At 36.4% G+C, this 24,191-nt stretch overlaps 1 protein-coding gene and 1 pseudogene across 1 annotated transcript; both read right to left on the minus strand.

Annotated features, from left to right (window-relative positions):
* Nucleotides 1-2,212: 2,212 nt before the first annotated feature.
* Nucleotides 2,213-19,678, minus strand: LOC129351294 (zinc finger protein 208-like; annotated as a pseudogene).
* Nucleotides 19,679-22,947: 3,269 nt separating this feature from the next.
* On the minus strand, nt 22,948-23,908 carry LOC129351297 (gastrula zinc finger protein XlCGF8.2DB-like). Its single transcript, XM_055020189.1, has one exon. The coding sequence runs from the start codon at nt 23,802-23,804 to the stop codon at nt 23,058-23,060; it is 747 nt and encodes a 248-aa protein (XP_054876164.1). The 5' UTR covers nt 23,805-23,908; the 3' UTR covers nt 22,948-23,057.
* Between the last annotated feature and the right edge of the window lie 283 nt (nt 23,909-24,191).

Below are 24,191 nucleotides of genomic sequence, written 5' to 3' on the forward strand. Positions count from 1 at the left end.
TCTGCTTTGCTGCACAAGCATCAGCCTTTTCCCTGCAATAAGCTTCTAGCTATTTTTATTACCTATTAGCCATGTTTAGGACCCTGAATGCAGGAAGTCAATGTAAGACAACATTGTAATGATGCCCCACATGCTACTAGCAGCATTTAGGCTAACATTAGCATTTTGGCTCATTTTAGATTATACACTAATTTTAACAAACTGAATGGAGGAAGTCCATGTTAGTCAACATGCTTGTGACTTTCCACAGGCTATTGACTACAATTCGGCTAAGCTTAGCACTGATGCTAATTGTTAGCATCAGAGCGCTGGGTCCAAACTGGGGCCACACTTTAGGAGGCCCGGTTACATTTCTCCAAGGATTTTCTATTTCTATTTAATTTGAGCGGATTCTTTAAATATGTCTACGAACACAACGATTATTTATCTGTAAAAACTCTCTTTAACCTCACTAATCAGTAAACCGTGAAGCTGTTTCGTACCTATCCGGTGCAAGATGATCTTGGGTATCCGGGTAAAATCCATCAGTCTGCGCTGATCGTCCATCTCTTCCTCCATCTTAACGTTGATTTCTTTCCACTCTGTGAATGTTTCTTCAGCAGGAGTTTCCTGCTGCTTGATAAACTCTCTCTGAGGCTGAACTGAAGACATTTTCACTGAAAACACGGAAATATTTACCGAAAACACCAAACCTGTTTTCAAACCTTCTAACAAAAGTACAGCTAATGCTCCTCGTGCGCTCTGAGATGGTTCCTGTGTTTCACTTTGACTGCACTGAAGAAACTGTAAACAATTTTTTGTTCCGCCTTCAATTTTCCGCTTTGAGTTTCCTCTGAACTTACAACTAAATTAAATATTTTTAGCAATGAAAGGTTTATTTATTTCTGCGACAGTGCATTAAATGATTATAAACAAACTAAAAGCTAAAGCTACCTCATTTTCCCTGTACCGTTTCCTGTGTTTCACTTTGGTTGTCCTGAAGAAACTGTAAACGAGTTTTAGTTCCCTTTAAATTTTCCTTTTTTTTGGTAATGCTGCATTACCAACTCAATGTGACATACTGGTCCACTGGTTTGGAGTGTTAAATTATATTAATAACTGCATTCATTTAAGACAACAAAATATTATCTGGTAAATGTTATTATTGCATTTGTCTAAACCTTTCTGAATATGTCCTCTCATCAACCAAACCACAGGAAATTTAAATATATCACCAATTATTTTCTTTTTGAAGAATATTGTCTTTTCTTTGAGTCTCCTCTTAACATACAACTACATTAAATATTTTACAATATCAATAAAAGGTTCATTTTTATCAGTCGCTGAAATAGTGAATAGAGGAATTACACACAGATGGATGTTTTTAGGCCTCTTATTTCTGCAGATAATTGAAGATTAGCATTTATGGTTAGACTATTATATCATACTGACTGGTGAATAAAATACTTAAGAAATGTGGGCTTGGAGTCAGTTATCAAAAGGTACTTTTAATCTTACGAAAGAATCATTCTGGAGTATTTTAAAATCTTGAGTGCGATCTCTTTAGCTTGTAAAAAAAAGTCTAATATTATTTTATCAGGTTTTACTTTTGTAAGTAGTCATTCATTTTTGAAGTTGAATAGTGAATTACTAAATATATATTTAGAGAAATAAAGATTTGTTGTTTTGACATTTTTTAAAATATTCTTGAATTGCAAAAGAGATTTCTGGTTTGCTTTTGTGTCACATTACAGTGTTGCAGATCGTCTGCAGTGTTTTCTCTGGTTGCAGTAACTGAAAGGTGTAAAAAAGGTCCATGTAGTTTCTGACAATGCAGAATTAATAACTAATGAAAACATTACATTTGAGATTAGAATAAGTTATGAAAAATTTATTTTTTAAAAATTTAATGAACGTGACCTTTTTTAAAATGTCTTGAATTTTAATATAGAATTTTGTGTGAAACTCAAGTTTCACTGTTATTGCAAGGATCTTTAGATGCTTTACTTAAAGCTGACATTTAAAAATATTGCAAAAGTTAATCATGATGACAATCATTGAATAATCCATCAATATTTATTAAAATCAATGTTTATTAAAAAGCACATTCTCCTCAAACGACTGGTACATTTTTAACATTACTTCTTTATAATAAACTTTGCTTCTCATACCAAAGTAAAACAATGACAAAAAAAAAAAGGAAAAATATAAATCTGTTTGTGGTTAACTCTACATCAAAACCTGACCAGATCAAAAGTATTTTTGAGATTTTATTCAAACAAACATTTGTTTTATTAATAAAAAAACAAGATTTCACTGCTTTCATTTCTAAAGTATTTTAAATTCAGTCAGACACAAAAATGTAAAAGCTAAACTAAATTATTCTACATGCTACAGAACAAAACGAAAACCCGCAGAAATGAATCCTGTCTGAATGTGATCCCCTATTTAACTTCACTATCTAATGGGGATCTTAAGCACAAATACGACTGAGAACTAAAACAAAAAACTGGACTAAAAAAAACAAGCTGATAGCAGAAATCAGACCTCAGGTTTATCATGGCTGGACAATGAAACAAACAGTCACAGTGAATCACTAGCAGCCTGCAAGAATTTGTTTTCTATTTCCTGTTTACATTATCCAACCAGATTTTCCATTGGACACAAAAAACGGATCAGTTCTGTTTTGTTCCAAAAGTTTCTAGTATGAGAAAGTCTTTATGTGACGAGTTAAATTACTTCTGTCATTGTAAGTCCACGGATTCCACAAGAGAAATGTTGTGAATTTTCATGTGACCATTTAAATGACCTTTTTTAGAGAAACTCTTTCCACAGATCCCACAAGAGAACGGCTTCTCACCTGTGTGAATTCTCAAATGATCATTTAAAGTTGTTTTAAGGGTGAAACTTTTACCACAAGTCCCACAAGAGAAAGGCTTCTCTCCTGTGTGAATTCTCTTATGAACATTTAAAGTGTCTTTTCGGCTGAAACTTTTCCACAAATGCCACAAGAGAAAGGCTTCTCACCTGTGTGAATTCTCATGTGAACATTTAAATTACCTTTTTGAGAGAAACTCTTTCCACAGCTCCCACAAAAGAAAGGCTTCTCCTGTGTGAATTCCAATGTGCTTAGTTAAAGTCCTTCTGTCACTGTAACTCTTTCCACAGCTCCCACAAGAGAAAGGCTTCTCACCTGTGTGAATTCTCATGTGAACATTTAAATTACCTTTTTGAGAGAAACTCTTTCCACAGCTCCCACAAGAGAAAGGCTTCTCACTTGTGTGAATTCTCAAATGCTTATTTAAAGTTCTTTTAAGGGTGAAACTTTTACCACAAGTCCCACAAGAGAAAGGCTTCTCCTGTGTGAATTCCAATGTGCTCAGTTAAAGTCCTTCTGTCACTGTAACTCTTTCCACAGCTCCCACAAGAAAAAGGCTTCTCACTTGTGTGAATTCTCAAATGCTTATTTAAAGTTCTTTTAAGGGTGAAACTTTTACCACAAGTCCCACAAGAGAAAGGCTTCTCTCCTGTGTGAATTCCAATGTGCTCAGTTAAAGTCCTTCTGTCACTGCAACTCTTTCCACAGCTCCCACAAGAGAAAGGCTTCTCACCTGTGTGAATTCTCATGTGAACATTTAACTGACCTTTTTGAGAGAAACTCTTTCCACAGCTCCCACAAGAGAAAGGCTTCTCACCTGTGTGAATTCTCATGTGAACATTTAAATTACCTTTTTGAGAGAAACTCTTTCCACAGCTCCCACAAAAGAAAGGCTTCTCTTCTGTGTGAATTCCAATGTGCTCAGTTAAAGTCCTTCTGTCACTGTAACTCTTTCCACAGCTCCCACAAGAAAAAGGCTTCTCACTTGTGTGAATTCTCAAATGCTTATTTAAAGTTCTTTTAAGGGTGAAACTTTTACACAAGTCCCACAAGAGAAAGGCTTCTCTCCTGTGTGAATTCCAATGTGCTCAGTTAAAGTCCTTCTGTCACTGTAACTCTTTCCACAGCTCCCACAAGAGAAAGGCTTCTCACCTGTGTGAATTCTCATGTGAACATTTAAAGTACCTTTTTGAGAGAAACTCTTTCCACAGTTCCCACAAGAAAAAGGCTTCTCACTTGTGTGAATTCTCAAATGACAAATTAAAGTTGTTTTAAGGGTGAAACTTTTACCACAAGTCCCACAAGAGAAAGGCTTCTCTCCCGTGTGGATTCTCTTATGAACATTTAAAGTGTCTTTTTGGCTGAAACTTTTTCCACAAATGCCACAAGAGAAAGGCTTCTCACCTGTGTGAATTCTCATGTGCTTAGTTAAAGTCCTTCTGTCACTGTAACTTTTCCCACAGGCTGAACAAGTGAAACGTTTTACCCCTGTGTGAGTTCTCATGTGTCTCAAAAAGTTACAGTTATAAGAAAAGTTTTTATCACAAATTTTACAGGAATATAATTTTTGCCCTCGATGAGCATTTTCATTGTCAGTTCTTTCTTTCTGCTGTTTGGTTTTCTCATATCTCTCCTTTTGTTTCTGTTCTTCCTTTTTCTTTTTTTCTGGTCTTCAGAATTGATTCCTTCCTGATCCTGGTTCTCAGTTTCTGCAGAGCCATGAGAGATGAGTTGGTTCCTCTGTGGTTTTGTTTCATTGAGAATCTCCTCCTCTTCACTGCATTGTGAGAGATCTGGACAAAAAGAAAAAAAAAAGCTTTTAAATGTCAATCAAACAAGAAATTCTTCACTTTAACCTCAAAGTATCAAAACAGGATTTTCTTGGGTTATTCTAAAATTATAATCTGACAAGAATGAAAATTATTTCAACCAACGAGGTTCTTCTGACCAGAATGGAACTAGATGTGAGTGAAAATATGACATTAAGGACCTCCAGGTGAGCAAAATAGATGGCGATAATAATCTAGTGGTTTCCAGACCAATGTCAGAAAAGGTTTCTTCCTCCATGTAGCTACAAGATATATATCAACATGAAAGAGTGACATAAAATACCTAAAGCAAAACACTACAGTGTTTTTAATCTCAACCACTGATATTGTCAGACATTGCTCCACTCACACACTCAACACAAACTTTCAAAAGCACAAATAAATCTCAGCCTTTACTTTCCTATGATTCACAGCAGAACTGATAACAGTGGGTGATTGTTGTTAATCGCGCACATGCAGAAAATAATGGCAAATGGTCCTATTGAAAATATTTGACATGAATATTGGACAATTTGGAAGATTAAATATGAAAGGTGAAAATGGACAATAATATAAATTCATTTATTTACTGCAAACCTTATGAAATATGCAATTACATTATTAAAATGTAAACTTACACAATCAAAATCATAAAAAAAATAATCATTTAATTATATGTTCTTATTATTAGTAGTAGTATTATTTTTTGCAGTTACTGCAGGATCACATGAAATGACCTTTTGACCTTTATCCATAACTTGCAACTTTGTTCACTGAAGTTGTTAGTCGGGCTGAAACGATTCCTGGAATGGTTCCAGAATCTCGATTATTAAAATTCCTCTAGGAAAATGTAGCTGCCTCGAAGCTTCGTTAGTTTTTGTTTCATTATTTAGCGCACCGTGTTCCAGCCGGGATATTATTTGCATTACGCGTTGCTCTGACTTCCACCTCTGAGTTGTTGACAAAAGCTAAATGTTAGCAGCATAACGTCCAATTTTCAAGTTGGGCCCAAGGGGATTTTATTAATTGATGAAAACATTCGGGTTTTCATCGTTTTTGGGGGACCAATAAGGATCTTTAAAATGACCGGCGCGATGCCTGGAGTACGGCAGCCTTTCTCCTCCAGGAGCTGCTGGTTCAGAGCTGATAACAGGAGCTGCAGGAGAATTTATACAGGTAGAGTAGACTCTACCTGTATAAAGCTTGACAGGTATGGTGCAAGGTGAGAGTTCATCCATTAAACTCACTGAAGATGAATACAGAAACCAAAGGCTGGAGCACAGACATTCTTTATTAGCGTATTTGTGAGCCTGCCTCTTTGTTATTAAATTGAATATAATTTCAGATTGTTGTAGAACTTTTCTTCAGATTAACTTAGAAAGTGAGATATTATTGTTACAGGTTAGTTTTTGTAACTGTTAGTGTTCGGGATGCTCAAATATGAAAGATTGGACTCATATTGATATCTGATAGTAACACTAGTTTAATGCCAGATTTACCAATATTTTATTTGATCATTTTTTAACCAATTACTCGATTAATCACAAGAATAATTGATAGATTACTCAATTACTAAAATATTTGATTATAAACAGCCCTAGTTGTCAGTATGCAGTTTGTTAAGACAAGCAGTGGTTACTGCATTCTAGTGAATTAATAAAAGACACCTGATCTCAGTCTCCTTGTACCATTTCACCACAGTGACTCTTACATGTCTATCGCTGTTACTGATGTATAAAAAACTACAACTAATGAACAAATAATGCTCAACCTGCTGGATTTCCAGACTTATAACTGGGAAAAACCTGAGATTCTTAAAAAAGCAGCATAAATCTTTTCATTTGAATTAAAAAACATCTATGTTTGCCAACTATAAGCAGTATTTTTCTAATCTGTCTCTTAAACTGATTATATAATCAGTCATTTATTTATTGTCTAATTTGACATAGAAAGCAGCTAAGCAATAGCAAACAGATGGTACACAAAGCAATAAAAACTAATTATTTTTAAAATAATCTTTAACCAGTACGAGTAAAGATCAGACCGTCACGGATCATAAACTGTAAACTTAGACATTATATGATGAAAGTAAACAGTCCAGGTCAAAGTTGATCCTTCTAAGTGTGGCCTGTCACGATAACAGATTTTGCTGGGCGATAAATTGTCTCAAAATTATTGCGATAAATGAGAATATTGTTTGAAGACCTTTTTACATTGATTTAATGGAAATTACGTAATAATACATGCAATTTCCTGCCAAAGATAGATACACTTTACTTTCAAAAGACACTTAACACTGGGACTGATACACAAAATAAATAAAACAACCAAAACCAAAAATAAAATAGATTCTTAGTCTCCATTAACAATAAATGTACTTAATTAAAAACTCAACAACATAAAGCCAAAGTGGAAATAAACACTGCATTCAGCCAAATGAGTGCAGATTATGAAGCCTGTATAGTATATTGGCCTTCAGTAATAATTAGATTTAAATAGAGAAGAATCCGACAGCCTGATGCAATAGTTCAAACTACATAATTTTTTTTTTTATCCCGAACGACAATCTTAGAACGTTCTTCGTTCTGAGATTGTCCCTTGTGTGTTACGGTAGATCGTTTGCCGCTCCGATCTAAATCAAGGATTTATCCAGACTGGGAGCGTGACGCAGCCTGTTGAATGTGACCGGCAGCCAATCAGAAAGCGCGGATTCTCCTCGTGCTTTCTGAGGGGAAACACGGAGGGAATCCCGAACAGCTGACACGATGCAACCCGAAGTCCAGTAAACATCGGAAACAACATGAATGTTTATTCAACAGTTCGTGCAAAGAAAATATAAATAACTAGGTTGAAGATTGGCTTGTACGGCCAATCTTCAACCAAGCATTACGGGACCAAATGAATCAGAATCAGCGTTTGGTTCTGTCGCTGCATCAGAACCACTTTTAGGAGTGGAGCGAAATTTCTACCAGAAAACCCGGTAACTTTTCAGCTGTTCTTCGTTAACGTGACATAAATAGTTATAATGATTTTCATTCAGTCAGACTGACACTGGCTAAATGCATTGCAGGTAGATTGTAGTAAGGAATTGATTAATGCCTGATTTCAAAGTTAGTGAACTGGACTTGTTATTTTGTGTCCATTGTTGGACACAACACGGTTTCAACCGAACCGTTATAGCGAGGATTTCTGTCGCTAATGTGTCTCTCAGGTTTGGACAATCCGCGACATCAGATCGTGAAGCGCAAGCTGGGCATTACACTAAGGAAATAAGGAAGGGAGGGTCAGTGGAGAGCACCGGAGTTTAGCCTTTTTTCATTCAGTGTCATCAACAGGAAGAGAAAAAGGCAGGAAGAAACGATATAAACAATAATTGAAATGAGGTCGATAGTTTTAACTTATCGTTCGATTAATTGACTTATCGTTGATTGCGACAGGCCTAAGTGTTTAGAATGACATGAGATGCGTTTAAGGCACTTTTTAAAGTAAAATTCAACCTCAATAACATCAATAAGCAACTAATTTGTAGAATAAAAGATAAATTATAGATACAATTTATTATAAAATAGACTTTTTCTATTTTATTTTTTAGGACTAGCAGAGAAGAACCTGCTGGCCCTGACAGCCTCCACTGAGTATTTAATGTTTATAATGTTTGCGGATTCTTTAAACAGGTTTCAGATGCAGCGATGTTTAACCAGTCTATCAGTAAACAGTGAAGCTGTTTCCTAAGTATTCAGTGTCCAGGTATTTCCTGAAACTGGTCGGTAAACAGAAAGGCGGCACGGAAACTGTACTTGTCCTATTATATGATTAATAAATCATAATAGAATAATATTATATGATGACTAATAGATCGCTGTTGATCATTTTTAAGTATTTAATGTTTGCAGCTGCGGAGGATTTATTAGTCTTTTAGTTTGGAGTAAAAGCTCTTTGAGTTCAGCACTTCTTAACCTCTTTAAAACATCTCCAACTTTATTCAACCTGACTAATCAGTAAAACCGTGAAGCTGTTTCGTACCTATCCGGTGCAAGATGATCTTCGGTATTGTGGTGTTACTCATTAATCTGGTTCTGCTCCCATGCGGTGTTTTCGAAGCGCACTGAACGCTGCTCTGTTGAAACTTGCTTTGAAACTAATTTCCAAATGCAACATTAAACATTTTTGCTTCAAATGGGATCTATAATAATGTTTTGCAAACGGTTTTGTCACACAAGAGGCATTTTTCAACAGGCATCCACACAGCCACCTACAATTCAGAAACATCTGCGGCGCGCAAATGTTTCAACCAGTGAATCTGAAACATCGGCCCAGAAAGTTTCCTACATTGTTTCGAGCTGTCTTTAACCTGTTTTTAATTCTCCAGAGTAAAATTTAAAGCTGTTTCGTACCTATCCGGTGCAAGATGATCTTGGGTATCCGGGTAAAATCCATCAGTCGCTGATCGTCCATCTCTTCCTCCATCTTAACGTTGATTTCTTTCCACTCTGTGAATGTTTCTTCAGCAGGAGTTTCCTGCTGCTTGATAAACTCTCTGAGGCTGAACTGAAGACATTTTTACTGAAAACACGGAAATATTTACCGAAACACCAAACCTGTTTTCAAACCGTCTAACAAAAGAACAGCTAATGCTCCCTCGTGCGCTCTGAGATGGCTCCTGTGTTTCACTTTGACTGCACGGAAGAAACTGTAAACGACTTTTAGTTCCGCTTTTAATGTTCCGCTTTGAGTTTTCTCTGAACATACAACTAAATTAAATATTTTTACATTAATAAAAGGTTCATATATATTTCAATGAGTGAAAAACAGTATTAAAGTAATTACATACAAACGGGAGTTTTTACAAGCTTTTAATCTGTTTATTTAGAAAATTTTCCTCAGCTAATTGAAACACAGCATTTATGATTAAAAGAATAAAAAATACTAAAAGTGTGGGCTTGGAGCCAATTATCATAAGATACTTTTGATTGTACAAAAGGACCGTATTTGAATGTATTTTCTTATTTCTTGTGTGATTTTTAGCTTGTCACACAGACTCATGTTATATCAGGTATGTATTTGTATTTTGTAAATCAGTCTTGAAGTTAAACTGTAAATGACTACATATATTTTAGAGGAACACAGATTTGTTGTTTTGTCTTGAGAAGATTGCGAATAACTGACTTGTCTTGTGAAAGAAGCCGTGTTGCCAAGAAAGTGAAAACATGAAAGATCACTGAAGAGATAAAATGTGAGACATGAGATCACTTTCATAAAAAACAGAAAATCAGAATTGCGTTGATAGCACAATATGTATGTGACCTTGGGCAGAGCTTTTGTTATGTGTGGAGAAACATAAATCCTCTTTTTACCAGATCACACAGATAAGTTTGTGAAAAATTACCAAAGACACTGTTGCAAAATAAACACAGTTTATAAAGTTCAAAAAGCCTACAGGCATAAATAGTCAGTTTATTTTATTTTACAAAAATGACCACACTAAATGTAGGAGACGATGTTGGCCCTGGAAACCTTAGAGCTGAAAGCCAGTTAAAACCCAATTAAATAAAGTTAGACTGCTTGGGGGAGGAATAATAATAAAACCCAAATATAACTAAATGGACCTGAGTGCTCCCAAACAAAAACACACACACAAAAAAATCCCTTGTGAGTAAAAAAGCAAAGAAAAGACAAACTCTCCTTCCACTGCTCTCCTGAATCTGGATGAAACAGCTTGGAACCCGGGGACAGCATCGATCCTTTTGCTTTACAAACAAGCCTGGAGGGCTGGACAATAAAAACTCCACTTCCCCTCGACGACAAAACCCCAAAAGAAATAAAGAATTTAATCACTAACTATTCAGAAAATAAATTCTAAACTAATGCAACCCTGAAATCAAAACTAAAAAAACTGAAACAGTAGCAGGCCAACCTGCACACAACAGAAATACAATTAGACAAATACCTTAAATAGCCAAATAATAATAAACTGCCTTTACCTTCTCTACAATAAAACAGCTGATGGAGTTCTGTACATCCTCTCTAAGAGCAAGTTTCCTGCAACAATAAAGTGGAGGCATCAGAAATAATTGTAAACCCAGCGCACGCTGCATGTTGAACAAACCTCTAGATGAATCAGACTGAGCTCTGATCCCCTCCGCGATCATCCTGCTTTTAAATGTAAATGCTGATTACCCGTCTCCCTAATAAACCAACGTCTCCCCTACATGGGCAAGCGGAAGAGTGCGCAGCACCATACTTCATGGACAAGATGCCCCGGCTACACAATATATGTACAACCTGAGCAGGCAATGTTATTAATCATTCATTTAAAATCAGACAAAAGGGAAAATGGAACCAGACACATAAAATAACCAAGGAAAACACTGAGACACTTGATCTGGCAGGACTCATGTCTTTATCATCTATGTTACAACATGTGCCACACTAATCTGGTTCTGTCCAGATTCTTTGTTTTTCCAGACTCGATATGTCAGGAACCTTTCAGGCGATCAGAACTTGACTGGTTCAGAAAAACTGGTGATGAGTTTCTGTTGAATGATTCACCTCCAGCAGCAACAACCCACACATCATGTCTCCACCTGCAGGCCTGACAGAGACGCAACTTTATGCTGCCACCTACTGACAAGAGCCTGATACTACAACTACATTGTTTCAGCTCAAACAGCTGTTGTAGAAATCACTGACTCAGCCATTTTTACAAGTGTAAGAAATAAGAATCAAATTTGAGTTGATTAATTTGGATGGTAATACGAACAAAATCCTGTATTTAATGTTTTTAACTTGAAGATGTTTTTCCTTCAGTGCTTCTTGATCTACATCAGATCAGAAAGAGGGAAACTCATTTGACTGAGGTCAACAAAACTAAAAGATCAGAAATCCAAAGCTCTTAACTACAGAAGACATTGTGTGAGTTGACTAACTTATGAATTTGTGACATTTTTTAAAATATCCTTAGAATGCAAAAGAGATTTCTGGTTTGCTTTTGTGTCACATTACAGTGTTGCAGATCGTCTGCAGTGTTTTCTCTGGTTACAGTAACTGAAAGGTGTAAAAAAGGTCCATGTAGTTTCTGACAGTGGAGAATTAATAACTAATGAAAACATTACATTTGAGATTAGAATAATAAATCAGTTATGAAAAATACTTTAATTTTGTAAAATTTAATGAATGTGACCTTTTTTAAAATGTCTTGAATTTTAATATAGAAATTTCTGTGAAACTCAAGTTTTACTGTTATTGCCAGGATCTTTAGATGCTTTACATAAAGCTGACATTTAAAAATATTGCAAAAGTTTTTCATGATGACAATCATTGAACAATCCAATTTTATTAAAATCAATGTTTATTAAAAAGCACATTCTGCTCAAAATACTGGTACATTTTCAACACTCCTTCTTAATCATAAACTTTGCTTCTCATACCAAAGTAAAACAATGACAAAACAATTTGAAAATTATAAATCTGTTTGTGGTTAACTCTACATCAAAACCTGACCAGATCAAAAGTATTTTTGAGATTTTATTCAAACAAACATTTGTTTTATTAATAAAAAAACAAGATTTCACTGCTTTCATTCCTAAAGTATTTTACATTCAGTCGGTCAAAAATGTAAAAGCTAAACTAAATTATTCTACATGCTACAGAACAAAATGAAAACCCGCAGAAATGAATCCCGTCTGAATGTGGTCCCCTCTTTAACTTCACTATCTAATGGGGATCTTAAGCACAAATACGACTGAGAACTAAAACAAAAACTGGATTAAGAAAAACAAGCTGATAGCAGAAATCAGACCTCAGGTTTATGGCTGGACAATGAAACAAACAGTCACAGTGAATCACTAGCAGCCTGCAAGAATTCGTTTTCTACTTGCTGTTTACATTATCCAACCAGATTTTCCATTGGACACAAAAACGGATCAGTTCTGTTTTGTTCCAAAAGTTTCTAGTATGAGTCTTTATGTGACGAGTTAAATTACTTCTGTCATTGTAACTCCACGGATTCCACAAGAGAAATGTTGTGAATTTTCATGTGACCATTTAAATGACCTTTTTTAGAGAAACTCTTCCACAGATCCCACAAGAGAACGGCTTCTCACCTGTGTGAATTCTCAAATGATCATTTAAAGTTGTTTTAAGGGTGAAACTTTTACCACAAGTCCCACAAGAGAAAGGCTTCTCTCCTGTGTGAATTCTCTTATGAACATTTAGTGTCTTTTCGGCTGAAACTTTTTCCACAAATGCCACAAGAGAAAGGCTTCTCACCTGTGTGAATTCTCATGTGAACATTTAAATTACCTTTTGAGAGAAACTCTTTCCACAGGTCCCACAAGAGAAAGGCTTCTCTCCTGTGTGAATTCCAATGTGCTCAGTTAAAGTCCTTCTGTCACTGTAACTCTTTCCACAGCTCCCACAAGAAAAAGGCTTCTCACCTGTGTGAATTCTCATGTGAACATTTAACTGACCTTTTTGAGAGAAACTCTTTCCACAGCTCCCACAAGAGAAAGGCTTCTCACCTGTGTGAATTCTCATGTGAACATTTAAAAGACGTTTTTCAGAGAAACTCTTTCCACAGAACCCACAACAGAAAGGCTTCTCACCTGTGTGAATTCTCATGCGAACATTTAATTGAACTTTTTTAGAGAACTCTTTCCACAGATCCCACAAGAGAACGGCTTCTCACCTGTGTGAATTCTCAAATGATCATTTAAAGTTGTTTTAAGGGTGAAACCTTTACCACAAGTCCCACAAGAGAAAGGCTTCTCTTCTGTGTGAATTCTCTTATGAACATTTAAAGTGTCTTTTAGGCTGAAACTTTTCCACAAATGCCACAAGAGAAAGGCTTCTCACCTGTGTGAATTCTCACATGAACATTTAAATTACCTTTTTCAGAGAAACTCCTTCCACAGCTCCCACAAGAGAAAGGCTTCTCACCTGTGTGAATTCTCATGTGAACATTTAATTTAACTTTTTGAGAAAAACTCTTTCCACAGCTCCCACAAGAAAAAGGCTTCTCTTCTGTGTGAATTCTCTTATGAACATTTAAAGTGTCTTTTCGGCTGAAACTTTTTCCACAAATGCCACAAGAGAAAGGCTTCTCACCTGTGTGAATTCTCACATGAACATTTAAATTACCTTTTTCAGAGAAACTCCTTCCACAGGTCCCACAAGAAAAAGGCTTCTCACTTGTGTGAATTCTCAAATGATCATTTAAAGTTCTTTTAAGGGTGAAACTTTTACCACAAGTCCCACAAGAGAAAGGCTTCTCTCCTGTGTGAATTCCAATGTGCTCAGTTAAAGTCCTTCTGTCACTGTAACTCTTTCCACAGCTCCCACAAGAGAAAGGCTTCTCACCTGTGTGAATTCTCATGTGAACATTTAATTGAACTTTTTGAGAGAAACTCTTTCCACAGGTCCCACATGAGAAAGGCTTCTCACCTGTGTGAATTCTCAAATGCTGATTTAAAGTTGTTTTAAGGGTGAAACTTTTACCACAAGTCCCACAAGAGAAAGGCTTCTCTCCTGTGTGAATTGTCTTATGACCATTTAAAGTGTCTTTTCGGCTGAAACTTTTTCCACAAATGCCACAAGAGAAAGGCTTCTCACCTGTGTGAATTCTCATGTGCTTAGTTAAAGTCCTTCTGTAACTGCAACTTTTCCCACAGGCTGAACAAGTGAAACGTTTTATTCCTGTGTGAGTTTTCATGTGTCTCAAAAGTTACAGTTATAAGATAAGTTTTTATCACAAATTTTACAAGAGTATAATTTTTGCCCTCGATGAGCATTTTCATTGTCAGTTCTTTCTTTCTGCTGTTTGGTTTTCTCATATCTCTCCTTTTGTTTCTGTTCTTCCTTTTTCTTTTTTTCTGGGTCTTCAGAATTGCTTCCTTCCTGATCCTGGTTCTCATCCTCAGCAGAGCCATGAGAGATGAGTTGGTTCCTCTGTGGTTCTGTTTCATTGAGAACCTCTTCCTCTTCACACACACAACATTGTGAGAGATCTGAACAAAAAGAAAAACAAAAGCTTTTAAATGTCAATCATGCAAGAAATTCTTCACTTTAACCTCAAAGTATCAAAACAGGATTTTCTTGGGTTATTCTAAAATTATAATCTGACAAGAATGAAAATTATTTCAACCAATGAGGTTCTTCTGACCAGAATGGAACTAGATGTGAGTGAAAATATGACATTAAGGACCTCCAGGTGAGTAAAATAGATGGCGATAACTTAATTTAGCGGTTTCTAGACCAATGTCAGAAAAAGTTTTCTTCCTCCATGTAGCTACAAGATATATATCAACATGAAAGAGTGACATAAAATACCTAAAGCAAAACACTACAGTGTTTTTAATCTCACCCACTGATATTGTCAGACATTGCTCCACTCACACACTCAACACAAACTTTCAAAAGCACAAATAAATCTCAGCCTTTACTTTCCTGGGATTCACAGCAGAATTGGTAGCATTGGGTGATTGTTGTTAATCGCGCACATGCAGAAAATAATGGCAAAATGAACCAATTGAAAATATTTGACATGAATATTGGACAATTTGGAAGATTAAATATGAAAGGTGAAAATGGACAATAATATAAATTCATTTATTTACTGCAAACCTTATGAAATATGCAATTACATTATTAAAATGTAAACTTACACAATCAAAATCATAAAAAAAATCATTTAATTATATGTTCTTCTTATTATTAGTAGTATTATTTTTTGCAGTTACTGCAGGATCACCATGAAATGACCTTTTGACCTTTATCCATAACTTGCAACTTTGTTCACTGAAGTTGTTAGTCGGGCTGAAACGATTCCTGGAATGGTTCCAGAACCTCGATTATTAAAATTCTTCTAGGAAAATGTAGCTGCCTCGAATCTTCGTTAGTTTATGTTTCATTATTTAGCGCACCGTGTTCCAGCCGGGATATTATTTGCATTACGCGTTGCTCTGACTTCCACCTCTGAGTTGTTGACAAAAGCTAAATGTTAGCAGCATAACGTCCAATTTTCAAGTTGGGCCCAAGGGGATTTTATTAATTGATGAAAACATTCGGGTTTTCATCGTTTTTGGGGAACCAATAAGGATCTTTAAAATGACCGGCGCGATGCCTGGAGTACGGCAGCCTTTCTCCTCCAGGAGCTGCTGGTTCAGAGCTGATAACAGGAGCTGCAGGAGAATTTATACAGGTAGAGTTTAAACTCTACCTGTATAAAGCTTGACAGGTATGGTGCAAGGTGAGAGTTCATCCATTAAACTCACTGAAGATGAATACAGAAACCAAAGGCTGGAGCACAGACATTCTTTATTAGCGTATTTGTGAGCCTGCCTCTTTGTTATTAAATTGAATATAATTTCAGATTGTTGTAGAACTTTTCTTCAGATTAACTTAGAAAGTGAGATATTATTGTTACAGGTTAGTTTTTGTAATTGTTAGTGTTTGGGATGCTCAAATATGAAAGATTGGACTCATATTGATATCTGATAGTAACACTAGTTTAATGCCAGATTTACCAATATTTTATTTGATCATTTTTTTAACCAATTACTCGATTAATCACAAGAATAATTGATAGATTACTCCATTACTAAAATATTTGTTTATAACAGCCCTAATTGTCAGTATGCAGTTTGTTAAGACAAGCAGTGGTTACTGCATTCTAGTGAATTAATAAAAGACACCTGATCTCAGTCTCCTTGTACCATTTCACCACAGTGACTCTTTTACATGTCTATCGCTGTTACTGATGTATAAAAAACTACAACTAATAAACAAATAATGCTCAACCTGCTGGATTTCCAGACTTATAACACTGTGAAAAACCCTGAGATTCTTAAAAAAGCAGCATAAATCTTTTCATTTTGAATTAAAAAACATCTATGTTTGCCAACTATAAGCAGTATTTTTCTAATCTGTCTCTTAAACTGATTTATATAATCAGTCATTTATTTATTGTCTAATTTGACATAGAAAGCAGCTAAGCAATAGCAAACAGATGGTACACAAAGCAATAAAAACTAATTATTTTTAAAATAATCTTTAACCAGTACGAGTAAAGATCAGACCGTCACGGATCATAAACTGTAACTTAGACATTATATGATGAATAGTAAACAGTCCAGGTCAAAGTTGATCATTCTAAGTGTGGCCTGTCACGATAACAGATTTTGCTGGGCGATAAATTGTCTCAAAAATTATTGCGATAAATGAGAATATTGTTTGAAGACCTTTTTACATTGATTTAATGGAAATTACGTAATAATACATGCAATTTCCTGCCAAAGATAGATACACTTTACTTTCAAAAGACACTTAATACTGGGACTGATACACAAAATAAATAAAACAACCAAAACCAAAATAAAATAGATTCTTAGTCTCCATTAACAATAAATGTACTTAATTAAAACTCAACAACATAAAGCCAAAGTGGAAATAAACACTGCATTCAGCCAAATGAGTGCAGATTATGAAGCCTGTATAGTATATTGGCCTTCAGTAATAATTAGATTTAAATAGAGAAGAATCCGACAGCCTGATGCAATAGTTCAAACTACATAATTTTTTTTTTATCCCGAACGACAATCTTAGAACGTTCTTCGTTCTGAGATTGTCCCTTGTGTGTTACGGTAGATCGTTGTGCCGCTCCGATCTAAATCAAGGATTTATCCAGACTGGGAGCGTGACGCAGCCTGTTGAATGTGACCGGCAGCCAATCAGAAAGCGCGGATTCTCCTCGTGCTTTCTGAGGGGAAACACGGAGGGAATCCCGAACAGCTGACACGATGCAACCCGAAGTCCAGTAAACATCGGAAACAACATGAATGTTTATTCAACAGTTCGTGCAAAGAAAATATAAATAACTAGGTTGAAGATTGGCTTGTACGGCCAATCTTCAACCAAGCATTACGGGACCAAATGAATCAGAATCAGCGTTTGGTTCTGTCGCTGCATCAGAACCACTTTTAGGAGTTGGAGCGAAATTTCTACCAGAAAACCCGGTAACTTTTCAGCTGTTCTTCGTTAACGTGACATAAATAGTTTATAATGATTTTCATTCAGTCAGACTGACACTGGCTAAATGCATTGCAGGTAGATTGTAGTAAGGAATTGATTAATGCCTGATTTCAAAGTTAGTGAACTGGACTTGTTATTTTGTGTCCATTGTTGGACACAACACGGTTTCAACCGAACCGTTATAGCGAGGATTTCTGTCGCTAATGTGTCTCTCAGGTTTGGACAATCCGCGACATCAGATCGTGAAGCGCAAGCTGAGCATTACACTAAGGAAATAAGGAAGGGAGGGTCAGTGGAGAGCACCGGAGTTTAGCCTTTTTTCATTCAGTGTCATCAACAGGAAGAGAAAAGGCAGGAAGAAACGATATAAACAATTTGAAATGAGGTCGATAGTTTTAACTTATCGTTCGATTAATTGACTTATCGTTGATCGCGACAAGCCTAAGTGTTTAGAATGACATGAGATGCGTTTAAGGCACTTTTTAAAGTAAAATTCAACCTCAATAACACCAATAAGACGATAGCAGCCACCCTCTACATGCCGTCATCAGCAGCCAGAGGAGCCTGTTCAGTGACAGACTGCTGCTTCCCAAGTGCCGGACCAATAGATTCAAGAACTCCTTTGTCCCCCACGCCTTCAGACTGTACAACTCCTCACTGGGGGGTCGGAGGTGACACAGGACAGAGGGAAGAAGGAGTAGTTTTTCTACAAATGTGAACTCCATATTTATCAGGCCAAACCATACAGTGCAATACCATATCACTGGTCAATCTATCCACCAAATTGCTATAATTTCCTTTTGTGTTGTATTTATATTCTTTGTTTTGTATTTAATTTGTATTTTTTTGTATTCTTTTGTGTATGCTTACTGTGTGCCACATTTTTGCCTGTGAGCTGCTGGTAACTATAATTTCCTGAGGGAGTCTTCCCAAGGGATCAATAAAGTCAAGTCTAAGTCTAAGTCTAAGTCTAAGCAACTAATTTGTAGAATAAAAGATAAATTATAGATACAATTTATTATAAAATAGACTTTTACTATTTTTATTTTTTAGGACTAGCAGAGAAGAACCTGCTGGCCCTGACAGCCTCCACTGAGTATTTAATGTTTATAATGTTTGCGGATTCTTTAAACAGGTTTCAGATGCAGCGATGTTTAACCAGTCTATCAGTAAACAGTGAAGCTGTTTCCTAAGTATTCAGTGTCCAGGTATTTCCTGAAACTGGTCGGTAAACAGAAAGGCGGCACGGAAACTGTACTTGTCCTATTATATGATTAATAAATCATAATAGAATAATATTATATGATGACTAATAGATCGCTGTTGATCATTTTTAAGTATTTAATGTTTGCAGCTGCGGAGGATTTATTAGTCTTTTAGTTTGGAGTAAAAGCTCTTTGAGTTCAGCGCTTCTTAACCTCTTTAAAACATCTCCAACTTTATTCAACCTGACTAATCAGTAAACCGTGAAGCTGTTTCGTACCTATCCGCTGCAAGATGAGCTTCGGTATTGTGGTGTTACTCATTAATCTGGTTCTGCTCCCATGCGGTGTTTTCGAAGCGCACTGAACGCTGCTCTGTTGAAACTTGCTTTGAAACTAATTTTCCAAATGCAACATTAAACATTTTTGCTTCAAATGGGATCTATAATAATGTTTTGCAAACGGTTTTGTCACACAAGAGGCATTTTTCAACAGGCATCCACACAGCCACCTACAATTCAGAAACATCTGCGGCGCGCAAATGTTTCAACCAGTTAATCTGAAACATCGGCCCAGAAAGTTTCCTACATTGTCTCGAGCTGTCTTTAACCTGTTTTTAATTCTCCAGAGTAAAATTTAAAGCTGTTTCGTACCTATCCGGTGCAAGATGATCTTGGGTATCCGGGTAAAATCCATCAGTCTGCGCTGATCGTCCATCTCTTCCTCCATCTTAACGTTGATTTCTTTCCACTCTGTGAATGTTTCTTCAGCAGGAGTTTCCTGCTGCTTGATAAACTCTCTGAGGCTGAACTGAAGACATTTTCACTGAAAACACGGAAACCTGTTTTCAAACCGTCTAACAAAAGAACAGCTAATGCTCCCTCGTGCGCTCTGAGATGGCTCCTGTGTTTCACTTTGACTGCACTGAAGAAACTGTAAAGGATTTTTAGTTCCGCTTTGAATTTTCCACTTTGAGTTTCCGCTCAACTGTTATGTTAAATATTTTACAACATTAACAAAATGTTCTTATATTTCAGTGAGTGAATCATTATATTAAAGTAATTGCACACAAACGGGAGTTTTACGAGCCTTTAATCTTTGTTTATTTTGAAAATGTTCCTCAGCTAATGCCAACAGTATTTATGATTAAAATAATAATAAAACAAAATCCTAAAAATGTGGTCTTGTGCAAACGGGCCATATTTGAAGGTTTTTTCTTATTTCTTGTGTGTGATTTAACAGTCTAATGTTATATCCCGTATTGCTTCCCCCTCAATACAGGAACCAAAAGAACCACAACCAAGCTGTTGCAAAAGGGAAGACACAGTAAAATGTGTCTCCAAGCCGCTCACAGTGTGTATCAATCAATCAATCAAATTTTATTTGTATAGCACATTTCAGCTACAAGGCATTTCAAAGTGCTTTACATCATAAACACAAAACACAAAGGCATGCAACATAGAATAAAATACCAAGGTTTTTTGTTTTTTTTCTTTTCCTTCCCTTTCTTCCCCCTTCCCTTTGTCACGGAATTTAAGCGCCTGTTACCGCCGGACTCCGCCGTCCGTTTAACCACGGGTATTCGCCGGGCCCCGTTGTCCACAACAGGAAAAAAAAGAAAAGATTACATACATATCCACAAAATCAAATCCATACATATTACATTTCAAATACAATTCTAAACAGGTGCGTTTTTACTTGAGATTTGAAGTACTGACACTCTGCTTCAGAGCTTGTCTTTTTTATAGCTTAAGAGAAGGGGCTATTATGAAGGGGAACACAGAAACTAAATTCTATACATAGACAGTTTTACAACTGAGGAGTATCTCAGAAAGTTCTCCTAAAGGTGATAAGACCACCTGCAAAAACATGCTCAAGGGTAAAGAAATGTTAGTTATGTTTTACACACACTTTAACAAATTCCTCCTCTCTGGGGTGAGAACACTAAACTGACATCCATCCATCCATCCATCCATCCATCCATCCATCCATCCATCCATCCATCCATCCATCCATCCATCCATCCATCCATCCATCCATCCATCCATCCATCGCTTATCCGAGGTTGGGTCGCGGGGGTAGCAGCTTAAGAAGCTAAACTAACCTTTAAATTTAAATTAAAAACTGCTAATATAAACTACTAATGTAAGAGTGACAACAAAACATAATACTAGTAACAGTCGCCAAATGAAATGGTTGAAAATCATTTAACATATGAACTGACATGGAAAAAAATAATTCTAATCTGTGTGAAACAGATCAGGTTGAGACTCTGGCAAATAGCAAAGAGGAAAATTTGTTTATTTCTGTCGTTTGCAAACGGAGAACACACAGCAACCACAGCACAGCAGCTGTACCTGCAATAAGCTCGGGCTTGGAGCTGCAAGCTCTCACAATATATAGGATTCTTTACACAACGTGGTCACTGCCGTGGCTCAGAGTCAATTCCAGTTGAACAGGTTTACTGCACAGACATGTAGCCACAGAGACGCAACTTCTTCCTTACTGAAAGATGTTTAGTTAATAAACATCTTCTTGTTCAAAATATGGGAGTTTCCAAAAATCAGGATGCTAATGGAACATTTTTGCAAACCAAAAACATTGTCAGACCTCGTACGTACTCTGAGCCTCTGACATTCAATGGAGAAATTTGTTAGACCTTAGGGCTCTTACTATATTTACCTAAACTATCTGTTGTTATCTGTTAAACTCTGGCGCCTTGCTTTGGTATTTGTGGTGAGACATGTAGTCCACTTATCAGTCTGTTGCAACTGCTGCAGAGAGAGGTCAGCAGGAAACCCATCTGACTGGTTCTTGGCCTACATACTTTATCAGACTGAACAATACTATTGTTAAATAACTAAAATAATTTAATAAAATTGTTAAAAGAAATAACACAATTTTCACTTTACACTGATTTTCCATAATTTAGCTTATTTTTTTATTTGGCTTGCTATTTTCATTCTGTGCTTTGTACTAAAAAGTATTTATTTATCTTGACCAATTTTGCTTTTTTATTTCCTCAAATTCGCTGATTTATTGGAGTTTTCCCATTCTTGGAAGCGCAGCTGGTGAGGCAGCAGCGAGTTGAGCTTCACCTGGGATAGATCAACCTCACTACCTGCACTGGCTGCCATTCAATGAGAGCATGCTCCTCCTGACTCTATGTCACCAATGAAACGATTAAAATAACATTTAATATATGAACCAATTTTCCATAATTTAGCTTAGGTATATAATGTTTAGTGTTTTTTGTCACCAACTGTGTGTAACACGTTTCATGTGCTGAGGAGCGATCATGACCGTGAGGCAGGCAGTTCTCTTGCCTCATGGCAGGGGGCGCTCAAGATTCCAGACATTGTGACTCCATAACTCCAGAGTGACAGCAAGCGACCAACACCGGACCTGAAAGGTTTGCTTCGAGACAGTCTGATGATTCTCAAACAGAATAATATACATGACACTCAGAGCACAGGCTTGGTTTTGGATGTTCTTTATTGTGCAGAATTGGTGGTGCATGGCTTTCATTTATAAGTAAAGGTTAAGATGGCAATAAAATGTTTTTGATTAGTTTTCTAACAAAATGTGCATTTTGTGGGCCACAGTCTGTATGTGTAAAGAATTCAGTAAAGTAGAAGTAGTAGCTAATCTACCACAGAAATCATTATTTAATAAAACACTAAGACAAAACAGACTACTGCAACAAACTCAATGTTCTGTTCTGTGAGCAAAATTCTTGAATATTTTATTTTTGGTATTAAATCCTAAAACATAAAGTGGCATTGTTGTCAATTGCTATGGCAAAGAGTCTGCATATAGCTTGGGTGATACACAGCAAAGGGTTTAGGTTTCTCCCTTTGCTGCGGATAATCCCACAAAATTAATACCTACATTTCTAAGATTCATCTAGTTAATGCAGCTATGGATGACATGTAAAAGAACTGTCTTTCTGCCCTCCAGCATTGTATGAATGAGCAAACTTTCTGTATGTAAACAATAACATACATGGTGTCTGTTATACATCGTAAAGCCTCACCGCACGTCACTGTTAAGCACGCATATGAATGTTTAAGTGTTTAAGTAAATGTTTTTTCATCCTAAAACTTTTACCACAGGTCCCACATGAGAAAGGCTTCTCATCTGTGTGAATTCTCATATGATCAGTTAAACCGGCTTTATGGGTGAAACTTTTTCCACAAGTCTCACAAGAAAAGGCTTCTCACCTGTGTGAATTTTCATGTGCTGAGTTAAATGTCCTTTTTGAGTGAAACTTTTTCCACAGGTCACACAAGAGTAAGGCTTCTCACCTGTGTGAATTCTTATATGATCACTTATACCGGCTTTATTTGTGAAACTTTTTCCACAGATCCCACAAGAGAAAAGTTTCTCACTTGTGTGAATTCTCATGTGATAAGTTAAATTGTGTCTGTGAATGTAACTCTTTCCACAGGTCCCACAAGAGAAAGGTTTCTCACTTCTGTGAATTCTCATGTGCCGAGTTAAAGTCGTTCTTTGATAGTAACTCTTTCCACAGGTCCCACAAGAGAAAGGCTTCTCACTTTTGTGAATTCTCATGTGCTGAGTTAAACTACTTCGATGATTGTAACTCTTTCCACAGGTCCCACAAAAGAAAGACTTCTCAGCTGTGTGAATTATCATGTGACGAGTTAAATGTCCTTTAAGTGTGAAACTTTTTCCACAGGTCCCACAAGAGAAAGGCTTCTCACCTGTGTGAATTCTAATGTGATAAGTTAAATGTCCTTTTTGAGTGAATCTTTTTCCACAGGTCCCACAAGAGAAAGACTTCTCACCTGTGTGAAGTCTCGCATGAATTTTTAAGCTGCATTTATGACTGAAACGTTTACCACAGCTCCCACAAGGGAAAGGCTTCTCACCTGTGTGAATTCTCATGTGAGAAATTAAACCATTCTTTCGTATGTAATTCTTCCCACAGGTTGAACAAGTGTAAAGTTTTACTCCCGTGTGAGTTTTTATGTGTTTCGTCAAGTAACTGTTTTGAGAAAATGTTTCATCACAAATTTTACAAGAATATAATTTTTGACCTTGGTGAGCTTTCTTGTACTTATTTTGTTTCTTTCTTTTTTTTCCTGGATTTTCAGAATTGCTTCCTTCCTGATCCTGGTTCTCAGTTTCTGAAGAACCATGAGAGATGAGTTGGTTCCTCTGCAGTTCTGTTTTATTGAGAATCTCCTCCTCTTTACTGCATTGTGAGAGATCTGGACAAACAGAAAAAACAAAAGCCTTTAAACGTCAATCAAACAAGAAATTCTTCACTTT

Source organism: Poeciliopsis prolifica, unplaced genomic scaffold, assembly GCF_027474105.1.
Source record: "Poeciliopsis prolifica strain line A6 unplaced genomic scaffold, Auburn_PproV2 SCAFFOLD066, whole genome shotgun sequence".
NCBI lineage: Eukaryota > Metazoa > Chordata > Actinopteri > Cyprinodontiformes > Poeciliidae > Poeciliopsis > Poeciliopsis prolifica.

Bases quoted from the DNA above. Each gene is read 5' to 3' on its own strand.
- LOC129351297 (XM_055020189.1), bottom strand. From the start codon at position 23,804: ATGAGAATTCACACAGGTGAGAAGCCTTTCCCTTGTGGGAGCTGTGGT.